The sequence below is a fragment of the Eriocheir sinensis genome, chromosome 53 (genome assembly GCF_024679095.1).
Source record: "Eriocheir sinensis breed Jianghai 21 chromosome 53, ASM2467909v1, whole genome shotgun sequence".
NCBI classification, from domain to species: Eukaryota; Metazoa; Arthropoda; class Malacostraca; order Decapoda; family Varunidae; genus Eriocheir; species Eriocheir sinensis.
In genome coordinates, this window is record NC_066561.1 from 3,508,308 (window position 1) to 3,522,323 (window position 14,016).

At 46.2% G+C, this 14,016-nt stretch overlaps 1 protein-coding gene across 1 annotated transcript; it reads right to left on the reverse strand.

The window, feature by feature from the left end:
* Positions 1-1,580: 1,580 nt before the first annotated feature.
* Positions 1,581-13,668, reverse strand: LOC126983201 (uncharacterized). Its single transcript, XM_050835774.1, has 4 exons — positions 13,269-13,668; positions 9,662-12,326; positions 8,197-8,331; positions 1,581-7,946 (listed from the first exon to the last, which is right to left on the reverse strand). Exons 1-4 carry the CDS (start codon positions 13,415-13,417, stop codon positions 7,740-7,742), a joined length of 3,156 nt encoding a protein of 1,051 aa, XP_050691731.1. The 5' UTR covers positions 13,418-13,668; the 3' UTR covers positions 1,581-7,739.
* Positions 13,669-14,016: the final 348 nt, after the last annotated feature.

Below are 14,016 nucleotides of genomic sequence, written 5' to 3' on the forward strand. Positions count from 1 at the left end.
AATGCAATACACGACTCCCAACATTCCTCTTTGGTCTAAATATCAAGATCTCCGACTCGTCCTGGTGTGTACACAAACCACCTCCTAACGTCTGCTCATCGGTGAGTCTAAACAGCTCGTCCCTAAGTCGTGAAACCTCAATCACTGATGCTCACACGTCTATGAACAACAGCAGAACCCTAACCTTCAACACTCGGCTTGCTGCCAGTAACTGCCTGCTCCACAGCCCCTCAAAGGGTGCCCATGAGGAAGAGCAAAGAGACTGGAAGACGTGACCTAACTCGTGCGGCTCTGAGGCACAGCGACCCGGCCAACTCATTACTTCTCTGTCGAGCTGAGGATAAACAGACAGGGCAGGACTATTTCCACTACAAAGAACACTGAATAACATGATGATCTGGCAATACAGTGATACAAAAAACATGGAGAATTGGAACACAATGAATGAGACTTCAACACTAGCATGATAAATATTGGAGACTTGAAACTCCTTCAGCACAGTATCACGGAGCTGGCCTGAACCGGTGCTGTGGCAGGCGTGGACCGCAGGCCAGCGCCAGGCACACACGCAGGCTTCCCCATGGCACTGTAACACTCCTCGCCCTCACACAAGACAACAGACTCTAATGACAAAATGTTCACACTTTAACTCCTAACAAATGAACAATTAACTAATGAAAATAACAAATAAGTCAGTACACAAGTATAGGAAGGTTATTAGGCTTTCTTGATCCAAAGATTTAGGGCCGCCTTCACAGTCACTTTGTTTGTTTTGATCGTTACCAATGGCGGCGATCGACGGTATAGTTTCCCACGTGAAACTGGCCGATGGGGTAGTGGCGGCTGCAGAGGAAGCGAGAGGTGCTGAGAGTGTGCGGGAAGGTGCGGGGCTAGGCTAACCTCGCAGCCACCACTACCCCATAACCCAGTATTACGTGGAAATACTATAGCGGCAATAACAGCCATTGGTAACGATCAACACAAACAAAACGACTGTGAAAGCGCCCTTAGAGAACATCCCTGACACAAGGTTGCCGAGCCTTGCGTCTGTATCACAATCCCAGCAGCACCGATACAAAAATAAGAAACCAACTGTTCTCATTGCTCACCTGCCAATTATAATATTATTGCACTACTGCATTTCAGACACAGTTTCAACAAGTCCATCAGTCGCATGTATCATATCGTCACCTTCGTAAACAAACCGCTAAGGTCATTACTTTCTACTTTACAGGAAATCATGAAAGAACTGTCAATATCTTTACAGGAAATCATGAAAGAACTGTCAATATCTTTACAGGAAATCATAAAAGAACTGTCAATATCTTTACAGGAAATCATAAAAGAACTGTCAATATCTTTACAGGAAATCATGAAAGAACTGTCAATATCTTTACAGGAAATCATAAAAGAACTGTCAATATCTTTACAGGAAATCATAAAAGAACTGTCAATATCTTTACAGGAAATCATAAAAGAACTGTCAATATCTTTACAGGAAATCATGAAAGAACTGTCAATATCTTTACAGGAAATCATCAAAGAACTGTCAATATCTTTACGAATCATAAAAGAATATCTTTACAGGAAATCATAAAAGAACTGTCAATATCTTTACAGGAAATCATAAAAGAACTGTCAATATCTTTACAGGAAATCATGAAAGAACTGTCAATATCTTTACAGGAAATCATAAAAGAACTGTCATTATCTCATTTGTCTTAAGATTTAGGCAGGAATGAAAAGGCCAATTCTATAACACTCAAACCCTGAATGACGAAGGCAACTATACAAAAATGGGCGTCATGTTGAAAAATTGCAGACAAAAACCTGGATATCGCTGAAAAATGACTTAGGCAATTATTTTATGAGGGTGACGACATGATACCGTTACTGATCTTAATCAAAATAACATGCATAAATATTCCTTGGAGTAAAATCCAATAACACAAAGTAGTTAAGTTACAGATGCGAAAATAAAGTGTTTTTCCTTAGTGGTTACTCTTCGTCCTTCCTCACACATCAAAGCAATGTCTACAGTAAACTCAGGAGTCAGCGCGCCACAACACCTCCTGTGAGTGTTGCCGGCAAACACTGAGGGTCGTATTATAAGACATTTCGTTGCTCAAGAACACATATTTGACAAGGCTTTCTTACGAGTTGTGGGCAAGAACACACATTTGACAAGGCTTTCTTACGAGTTGTGGGCAAGAACACACATTTGACAAGGCTTTCGTAGGAGTTGTGGGCATTTCCAGGAGTAGTTTTATGACCCTGGTGGTAGTGTGACCCATCTTCTGTAACATGAACCTACAGAAACACTCATTAAAATCTGACTGACCCCCCTTTGACCTTTAGAAATAGGTGATTTGAGAAGCGAAAATGTCTTATGATACCGACCTGACCATCCTCAACACAAAGCTATATCTAACTGCTATTACATTAGTGTATGAAGTAGTTTTGCCCATTGCATAACTGAAAGCAGTCATGAGGAGTACTGTATTAAAAATATATATTCTCTATTAATGTTAGAAGATAAAGAAGAGATGTGTGTGCAGGAGAACAATTCATGAGTGCTTCTGTGAGAACTGCAAATGGTTACATAACATAATTGTTCATAATGGCAATACGGTCGTCCCTCAAATAGTACGGTTTTGGTTTTATGTGGATTTTCATAAAGATTTTTTTAGGATTTTTAAATTTTCCGACAAGCAGGAAATTTAAAAATCCTTAAAAAATCTTCTATGACAATCCGTATAAAGCCGAAACCAAACTATTGGAAACTGTACTATTTGAGGGACGACCGTATCTGTAAACTTGGCCGTCACAAAATATCTGAAGCAAATCTATCAAGTATAATTTCATATTGTTTTGTTTGCCACAGTCTTTGGTTGTTTCCCTCCTAAAACCTGAGACTATATTAATCTGAGCACAATAATTTTACAGCATTAAAAACTTCCTGCAAAATACAATACAAACAGCAAGTAATGCACATCTTGACGCCAACTCTTCGTCTCTGGTTATTAAATACGTCTTCCTGGAGACAAATACAAAAGATCTTCCCTCATTACTCCAGCTAAGTTAGAAAACTGTACAAGTAAGAAAACAGAAACCGAATAATACAGCACTGAGTCCTTCCTTACCATCTGCAGCGTAAAGAGAAAGATGGTAAAAATAGAGAAAACCTGTCAGGCGTTGGCCCTCCCAGCCACCAAACACAGGTGCCTGGCAGGGCCGTGAAGCTGGCCACGTGCCGGCCCACCAACATCTCACAGCCTCCTGGCAACGCAGCTGAGAGATTCTGTATTAAAACTATACAAAAATACTTGGGAATTTGCTTGAATTTACGGGGAAGGGCCATTCTGTGGGGCCGAGGGTCATGCACTGCTTTCTCATGTACTCTCTAGGGGGGACTGGCAGGATGGGTCCAGGGGGTGGGGTAGGGGATGGGGTGGCCTCAACAGTAGACCTGGCGGCGGCTGTCTCTGTCGCCTCTACAACACAGTGAGCCGTGTCGCAGTTACTGAAGCACAACTAGAAAACATCAAGACATTTTAATATTCACAAGTCTACAGGGCCAGCGGTCACCCCAAAGGTTACATGACAGGGAGGGGGGAGGAAGGATGCTAGGGAAGGGGCAGGGCAGAGACAGGGGCTTCCAGGGCCACCTAACAGTCTGGCCAGAAGCAGCGAGAGGCTTGCATGTCAACAATGAGGTCTAAAGGAGTAATACCCTGCTTGTTACATCACTGTATGTCTTGCAAAGTTTTGTCTGCAGAAAATAATGACGTGGGGATGAGGAGAAAGTCTACCGTAGTTTTCAGGAAGTAGGGACAAACAATATATATGATATGTATACAACAATAATGTGAAAAAGTGTGATATTTACAATACTAAAAAAAATATGGAAGATGCTATATAACATTTGGCTACAATGTACAAATCTATATGGCTGTTAATCCTACTCGTCCTCTCCTCCAGACTCCACTTGACATAGATTATAACGCTGCTTGCTTGCACAGCGCTCACATCACGTTCAACTGTATACCTTTGACTCAACATCCCACTGCAATGTATATATCCACAACACTCCTGGATAGCTCAAACACGCAGAGCAACCATTCTTAGCCATCTTGTGACTCGTAGGAGCTCACAAAACACAGAATTCTCAAACACAGTTGCAGTCTGGTGTAGGTTCTGGTGCGTCACTGATTTGACACGTACAAAATGATCAAACGAGGGGCAGGAAAGCTCTTGGTGGCATCGTTGCCCGATTATCGTACTCAGAGCCTCGTGTTTACCTGTTTGTGAGCCATAGCTATTGCCAAAGAACACCAGTAATTAACCATTTTAACAATAACTATATATGAAGGCAGTTATTGGGGTCGAGGATGCAGTTTTGTGGCCTGAAATCGGGAAACATAGAAGACTGAGTATGACAATCTGGCAACGGTGCTTGGCGGGGAAGAGCTTGGCATGCACGTTGAGATTCCAGGAACTCCCCCGCTGCTCCCTCATACACACTGATGGGCTACACTCGCCTAGGCATTTACAAGGATCACATCGTAAGTATTGGGTATAGAAGTCTCGGGCTGACTAACGAGACACGATCATGGAGCATCAAACAGTGACCCTTGCAGAGTAAATGTTACACGACTCTTATGATCCTTCGATGCACACACGGCGAGTCCTCCAGTGTGTCGTCACCGTTACTTGTTTCTGTCATTATTATGTGGCTAGAGTAAGAGTCGTATTAAAAGACATTTCGCCGCCCAAAAACACATATTTGACAAGGCTTTCGTAGGAGTTGTGGGGATTTCCAGGAGTAGTTTCACGACCCTGGTGGTAGTTTGACCCTTCTTCTGTACCGTGAACCTCAAGAAACACGCATTAGAACCTGACTGATCCCCTCGTTGACCATTAGAATTAGCTGATGCGGGAAGCGAAAGTCTTACAATACTGACCTATATTTCCAACTATTTATGAGATAACAGTAAGCTAAGGAGACAACCCTGCAATGTGTTACAGGAAAATTGACATTACTGACTATGAATTATAAAAAATACTGGATATATCTTCCTATTTGCAATAATCAGTTCATTGGGTGATTACTGTCAGTCACTCTAGGCTAAGAAAAGTGTCGATGAGTTTCATAATCTGGATGACAATGGACGTGTTGACGATTGTATAGAATATTTCCCTTTTAGTATGCATCGCTTTGTCAATATTCAATCTAACACAACAAGAATTTCAATATAATGAGCAAGTGAAAAAAAATAAATAAATAAAAATCTGCACCACCTTGGCTGTGATGTCACGAACCACCACCACCATGACCCAAGGAGGCCGGCAGCGTGGGTGTGTAGCTGCCATCGCCGGGCCTCTGTCGGCTCCCCTCCCAGGCTCAGGGTCGAACATGAATCATGGGAAAGACTTGCATCATGGGGAGGCAGCAATGAAGAAATGAGCAAACATGTAAAAACACTTATGAATGCTTTACTATTCCACTGTCCAGTCACTGCGATCACTCTTACTAACACTACAATTATATTAGCTACTGTTACTATTATTAGTGTTACTATTACCTATACTGTTACTATATTAATTACTGCTACTATTAGTACTACTTCAACTATTATTACTACTACTAGTGAATTAGTCTGATTTACTTCTATACTATTTCTGCAGTAGTTGTATGATAGTACTAGAAACCACTAGTGTATTACTGTAGCAGAATAGAAGTAGTAGGAGTAGTTAACCAACATACTATACCATATACTGCACAGCAATATAGTCATTCTATTACTTATTTACTCTTACTGCAGCTGATAATAAAAATAATAATAATAATAATAATAATAATAATAATAATAATAATATGACTAATTAGTATGACCGGGCTTGGTGGCTTATAACATCGCACTGGAGGTCTGCGCTGCCGTCAACTGTCTGTACAGCTTTGAAGGCCCAGACCTCCAAATCTTTACTTTGGTTTGTCAAATGAAGTGAGTCATGGGACACTTCACAACATTTATCATCCAAACACTAAACCGAAAGAGAAAACAATCGTCAACTGGTCCATTACATCCCAAGAGTTACTTAACACTCCTTCCTCTGAGCGGGGCTGTTCCTGAAAAACAACAAAGTTTCATCTATGAAAATATAATTCCTTTAATGAACCAATCTTCCCCTAGAGTACTTTTCCAACTCATAAGCATACCTGAGAATATACGGTTACAGTAAATGCATCGTGTGTGTGTGTGTGTGAGTGTGTGTGTGTGTGTGTGTGTGTGTGTGTGTGTGTGTGGTTGTCAGGTTGTGTTCTGCTCTGTCGTACATTCATCTGTTAAGGGCTTTGAGGCTATAGTCTATTGTTAATAAAATTTCCTTAACTATGACAGTCCATGAGAGAGTGACTGTCAAGTGGCTGAGGAAGTTCTGGTCAGTCAAACGGCCAGAACTGTGCGTCAACAATAACCTTTGTGCCGTGGTTAGCAATTTAATGAAAACTTCCACGATGATGATGAGTGAGTAGTCTATTGCAATGGACGATGCTGTGGTGGTGGATTCTGTGAAAAAGAAAATCCGGTATAAAAGGAAGAGGAATGCAGAAAGAGGAGTGCACGGATGAGTTTTTTGAGGATTTTGTCAGGTTGGAAAAAAATGAATGATAATGAAATGGAAAAACAGAATTGAGGGCCCGTGAGAAGGCTGAGTCACACTCCAACACAACGCCGGCTGAGAGGATCGGTACCACAGGGTTGGGAGGACGCTCGGTGTGGATGTACAAGCCACGTTAAATAATTGCACATAATCATAGGCGGGAACATCTGGATTAGAGGAGGCATGGCTTGGGGACATTCTCAAGAGGATTAACACTGCTGCTACACTTTGTGGGGTTGGGTCCTCTGAAACTTTTGAAGACATGAGCTTAGAATGCTGCCAGCCAACGACTCCTGCTTGTGGCGAGAGGCAACGTGACCCTCGCCGTGGACTGTACATACCCGTCTGAGCCTAAGCTGTTTGGTTCCTTCGTGCAGACAAACAAGAAGCTCCCCACCTGGTGTTTAACTTTATCTTTGCTGTGCTGCATCCTCCTATGAAGCTTGGGGCAGCAGAGCAAGACGTGGCGGAGAGCTGGTCTGAAGGACAACGTTAAGCTACGATCAATGGCAAAGTTTTCCTCAATGACGTGGTTTTGTAACTTTAGCAAAGGTGAAAAAATATACAATTGTTTGACCATCAACACCTAACCACTGTTTATGATACCTTATCATGAACCTAATTGTCTTTTACTTAATCATACTAAGTATTTGGAAATTTTATATAAATGGTAGCAGACTGCCGTACATGTACCCAATGCTGCGCTGCCGTGCTCACATGCAGACGGCAACGCTCCTCTGTGAACCCTTCATAGACACCTGCATGCCTGGCTCCCTCAGCCTCCCTCTTAAACACACCCTAACTAAGTACAACATCAACTTTCTGCATCATCAACAGCACCATATATCTAAATTACATATTGTGAACAATAATTCCAGTAAATGTTACTGAACACATAATCCATCACGTCGGGACTGCTTGCAGCACTGGCTCCCTCCCTGCTGCAGCACAGCATTGCTCCTTATAACTACACTGCAATGGAGACAAGTAGTATTCCATAACATTAACATAGTCAGGTTATGTTTTAAAGCTTCTCCACCTCCCGGGCAGGGTGCCGCCTGGCCCTGGCACTGGCCTCAACTGACCACATCCACCTCCCTCGGGGATGCACCCAGCAGGTTCTCCGGTGCCTGGGGCGGCGGCTGCGCCTGCTGCTGTTGCTGCTGCTGCTCCCCGACAATCTCTGGGTGTGGCAGGTCGCTGGCCAGGATCTGCTCAGCCTCACATGTGGCCTGCTTGATGGCCTCCCTGTAGGGCCCGCGCTTACGTTTGTTGTAACGCATCTGCAAGAGTCTTGTGTCAACTCGCCTGAAAACTTGAAGTATGTACGGACACCAACAAAGACTTAGGAAATAATGGATTGGAAGATATGCATCAGCCATTAGTTATACAAAATGAGAAGCCATTCAGAAAAATTCAAAGAGTGAAATACAGGAAGATATTCATCTGCTGTGATCAGGGACTTTCCATGGCGTGCAGAAGCCAGGACAGATAATTATCAAAAACCAACAGACAACAGTCTTGTCTCCTTGCCTTAAACATCTGGAGGAAGGGCTGCAGGGTGTTGGCGGGCATGAGGGAGGACGTGGAGGAGCCGTACCAGCTGACGTGTGCCTGCTGACATCGCACGTCACCGTTCCCTTCCAGCAGGACTCTGATGGCCATCACCTGGGGCAGGCAGGAGGATGCACCAACTCATGACAAGGAACACAACATTACTAACGGACACTATCTTTACACAACAATCTATTCCTTCTAATAACCTTTCCCTTTTATTATTTTCTTCAAGACCTTCTTACATAAATAATATATATAGTTATCCTCTGACAGTCACAGGGGCTAGAGGACAAATACCTCAGTTAGTTTGTGAAATACTCACATAATCAACACCTAAATTAATGTGTGACATGAAAATACTCTAAAACCCATTTCAGGTCCTCAAAATAAAGAATAACTGTACATCAGTCCACATTACCGCAAAAATGTAATCTGAAAACTGAGTCGATCACAAAGAATGTTTGCGTGGTGCCCGGCTAATCCGTGCATGACAAGGGACAACTCATTACAGCAGACATTGATTTAGCACAAAGTTCACACACTGATGTAAGAATATCCCGACACATGACCCGGGACAACACACATTATTGATACTTGCAAATATATTCTATTTAATAAAAAATCAGCCATTTGTTGCTGAGTTGCTGCATGTAACAGAGGGGCAAGGAAAAAAAATAAATAAATAAATAAATAAATAAAATAAAATAAAATAAAATAAATAAATATAATAAATAAATAAATAAATAAATAATAATAAATAAAAATAAATAAATAAATATAATAAATAAATAATAATAATAATAAATAATAAATAAAAAAAATAATAAATAAATAAATAAATAGACCCATTAATCTGAGAAGTGACCACACACACACACTGCTCTTTATATCATTGGGTGGCCACTGCTTGATACTTTTCATGTTCCATCACGTCAGCATTACACTTAGCACTGTTTGTTTTCCTGAGCATCAAACTAACAAATTCTTTTGAAGTAACATTTTAATCAAGCACAAAATTAACTTGGCATGAGTAATATGATCCTGAAATGTAAATCCCAGTGAAAATACAAGTCTGTCTTTCTCCCTCACTTTTTTCAAATATATTCCAGTAGTTTGCCATATAGCTGCCAGTAACAAAGGCTCATATAATATCAACCCAGTAGCAGCAGGGATCATGTTTCTTAATGGTCCCTCCAAGCGAGAAAAATGAGAAAAAATCATCTCACACAAACCATTTCATAATATATATCAAAGCATTTGTGATCACATTATTTATCATATATTTTTTGGGGTTTATATCATGGCACAAATTTGGCCCGTCGCTGCTACACGGTAAAGCCACAAATTTGGCCCGTCGCTGCTACCAAGTTAATAGCTCACAGCCACTAAGGCAATACCACTTACTGACCGACCAACCATGCACCAGGAGGGAGGCACATACCTTTGCCGGCCACCACGGGAAGCCATGAATCTTGCCCCAGACCACGTCCCCAATGGCCATCACCCGGCCGTTGTCCACCTCACACTGCTCCACCTCCTTCCAGCTCAGCTTCATCAGGAGGGCCGCACTCTGCTCCTCCTCCGTGTCTCCGATGTTTGGGGCGCTGCTCGGGAAGTCCGGTATGGCTCCATTGCATGTGTCGTCACTGCTGGGAGAGTCACTGCCCGGGAGGGAGGGCTCGGGTGTCTCCATGGCGTACGCGGCCCGCAGGAGAGCCTGGTTTTGTTCATCTTGTGGGTCCACGGCCGGGTTATCCAGCCTGGCACCCTCCACCTTATAGGAGTCCGGCATTTCCAGAGGAGCCAGCTTCCCGTACTCCTCCGACTCTGCCGCAAGGGTCAGCGAAGGGTCCGGGAATGTGTCCGTGTCCTGTGTGTCGAGTGGCTTATCGGCGGGTTCGTCTTCGTCGGGGAGGGTGAGGCTCGTGGGGGTGGGGGTGGAGGTTCTTTCCCCGTCCGAGTGGCTGGAGTCACAGGCCACGTAGCTCGCATTGCTCACCCGCTTGATGGAGATGGAGAGCTTGTGTCGGGAGGGCTGGAGGGGGATGCCTGGGCTGGCCACGGCCGCCTGGGAGTTGACTGATGACGGCTGGCTGAGGCTGTGAGGCGACGTGGCTGCGGGGTACTCGGCTCTCTCGGAGGAGTTCCACTGTACGTCTGGGGTGATGTTCTCAACGGGAATGTCTGCCTCCGTGGGGTCCAGCAGGAGTGTGTCGCTGTCCTTCTGTTCGTCCTGCAGCTCCACCTGGCCCTTGCTATCTTCAGGCGACTTGTGGCGACGCTCATCCTTGTGCTTCTTTTTATGCTTGACTTTGTGTTTGTGCTTCTTGGGGGGCAAGTCCCGCGTGGAGAGGTCAACAGCCGCAGCCCTGGCCGGGGACATACCTCCGAACCGCGCCGGGGAGGTGCCGCCAAACCTCGCCGGTGAGAACCCCCCCAGCCTGGCCGGAGACATGCCTCCTAGTCTGAGCGGCGACATTCCACCAAACCTTGGCGACATTCCCCCCACCATGTACGCCGGCGACGCACTGCCCAGCACCGTCTTCTTCTGTGCCTCCTTCTTAGCCTTCTTTAGGGCCTTCTTGGCAGCTTTGGCACTCATGTCTTTGCATTTCTTGGTTATCTCCTCCTCTGTGTCCCCCTCAGAGGTGTTCATGGTTACCACGGTGCTCTTGGAAGGAATCTTGAGAACCGTTCCTTTCCCCTCCGGCCCAAACGATATCTTGAGGACTGGAGTTGCCTTGGGCTTACCCTCCTCAGGTCCTTCCTTGTCCTCCTCTGCTATCTGGCACTGACTGTCGTCCCCCTCTGCCCCACTGCCCTCCATATCCTCTCTCTTGTGCTTCTTCGCAGCCTCGTCAAACACACTCTCGTCCCACAAGTCTTCCATGGAGCCCAGCGATCTCTTCTTTCTCAAGTTCATTTTCTCTGGCTGCAGGTCATCCAGGGAGAACTTTCCTGCTTTGTGGTGCTTGGGGTCACCGGAATCAACCTCTTCCTGCTCTTCATTCTTTGGGACAACTGGAAGAATGGTTAGTTTGGGCAGCGCGACGGCTGAGGAAACATGATCCTCGGCAGCCTCCCCAAACTCCTGGTGTGCTGTTGCTGCTGCTGCCGAGATGGTTAGCTTGTGCACGTTGCCTGACCTTAACCTAAGCTCTTTACTGTCCATGTGAGATTCACCCAATTCAGCCAGTTTCCTGTTTTTGCTTCCTCCATCTTTGTCCTTCTTCTCCCCGGCTGCCTCCCCTCCGAGACCTACGGTGGAGAGGATCATCTTTGGTATCCCTTGGCTCTTGGCTTCCCCACTCTCACTCTCAGGATACTCTTTGGATAGTTCACAGGAGGACAGAGCCAAGTTGAGGGTGGATATAGTCATTTTAGGGATGCGGCCTTTCTTCTTGGCTTCACTGGAGTCTGATAAACACAGGTTAGTGGACAGTTTTAGCTTTGGCACCCTGCCGTCCCCTGCCAAGTTGCTGCCGCACACCGCGTAGGCGGCCCCCACCCCCACCTCATCGCCTCCACTACCATCACAGCCACCCCGTGAATTTTTGCTTCCTGAGTTTTTCCGTAAGCAGCTGACACCCTTGCTGGTGGCAGCCTCTATCTCACTAGGCTTAAGTTTCACTAGCTTAGGCACCAAACTCCTGTCTGATGATTTCTTTTGTGAGGAAGAACTAGCACTTTGGTGGTCCTGGCTGGCCCGGTCCCTCAGACTCCTGCTGTTGCTGCCGCGGGATTCACTCCCCGGCCTGCCGGCACCTTGGGGGTCCAAGGCACCCTGGCCCTTAGACCCACTCACGTTCTCAGACTTTTCGTTACAGATGGACTGGCACTTTGAGCACAACACTTGTCTGGGCCGCAGCCGCACCGTCATGCGGGAGTTTTTGAACCTCTGGGTGAGGGAAATGGACTGTCTCAGCTGGAGGCCCTTCTTGGCCTTGACACCAGTGTCCAAGGGGTCGGCACTGTCCTGCTGGTAATAGGTGTGTCGCTGCCGCACCGAGAACAGTTTGTCCTCCCCCTCCAGGGGCTGGCCGGCATTGCTCGGGGGCGGGGGCGGGAACTGGCCCCCAGGTGGGTAAATGCCACATGGTATCCTCCTGGAAGTGCAAGAAACACCATCAGCCTGACTAAAATAAGGTGGCTTGTAGAATTATCTTCTGTATTTCTCAGGTGCTGCAGAGGTTCTGGGCACAGCCATGGAAGCTGTCTCCCCCTAACCCTTAGGCTGCCCTACCCTACAAGAATGTCTAAGAAAAAGAACCAAACAGCAAAAATAATACATATGAAAGAATAAACATTAGTAGTCACCTAAAAAAAGTTTTCCTTTCATTACCACAACTGTTAGTTTTACCCACAGTAACTTTTGTGCCATTTTTGGTGATGAACACAATGTGGCGGCATGGAGCACAGAGCTGCTTGTATTTCTGTGGTAATCTGACAAGGCTTTGTGAAAATTTAAAAACTGGACATGAGAATTACATAATTCATTTAAAATTTTACAGCCTCCATACACCATTTTTTATATGGTTGCAATATTTGCATAATGTATCAACTGTACAGGCCAGGGGTGGGCGCCCCCCCAGCCCCTGGCAGGCCACACTGGTGCCTGCTGCCCCTGTAACAGGCTGGTGCTTATCTACAGGCCCCAGCACTGGCCAGGGCCGTGCTACAGGAGCCTATGCCTTCACACAACGTTCCTTCCACCCTAAATCTGAAGCAACACGCCTCAAGCGGCCCTACAAGGCCTCAGGGGCGGCAGGTTCAGAAAAATCCCTGAAAATTGAACCCTGCCTGAGCCTGACAAAGCCAGCCTTTAGCTAGGAGGCAAATATTAAGATCCGGCCCTCCCCGGGCGCGGCCACACTGTCCTGCCACTGCACGACGTTCCCTCGAGAGGCCTGGCACTAATATCTAGACATAAAGCCCCGCCAGTGCCGAGAAATCTGCAGCAACAGACAGGCCTGTCAGGGTGCCAGGCCAGGGCCCGGGCGGCGGCCACGGCAGACACCCGCCCAATATTTCGGCCGTTTTCTCCTTACCCTTTGGCTGAATCGAGCAGCACGCCCTGGAAGATGTGAGTGCCATGCTCATGGGACACAAGGAGCAGGTCGGGGTGGGCGTCCTCCACCGTCACGATGAGTTTTTGGCCCTTACATATATCAGTACTGAGGGGTTGCGGGGCCTCCATTTTCTTGTGCTGGGCCTCGCCGCGGCGGCCAGGACCCCGCCACGCGCCTTCGCTCGGCGCCCCGCTGCTCTTCGCTCACAACAACGCCCTCAAGCACACACTCACCGCCTCAAACACCCTCTTCACTACACCTAACATAACCATCACTTCCTTTCAGGGCCACAGACGTAATCTCACGCGGCTGGGCAAGTGCTGTGAGGTAATACATCACGGAGAACCTTCATCCCCCGAACGAAACATTATGGCACCCCCAAGATGCCTCCACACCGGCCCTTCCCCGCCTATGCGCATGCGTCGCCTCTCTTTCCATCATTGTCCTTTGTTTCTGGGACTCTCAATGATATCTGGACATGTATTTCCCCTTCTGTATAGCCTTGGCGTGGGTCCTGAGGCTCAATGATGGCCCCGGGGCATGGGCGCGGTGGCCAGCTGGTCCCAATCGCCTCGCCCATTTCTCCTGCCAACCGATAATTTCTCCTCTTATCCCATTTATCCTCTTGTCCCAGTTCTCCTCTTATCCCATTCCTCCTTTTATCCCATCCCTCCTCTCGTCCTATATTCGTCCTCTTCCCCTATTTCTCTTCTTCTCCTATAATTCT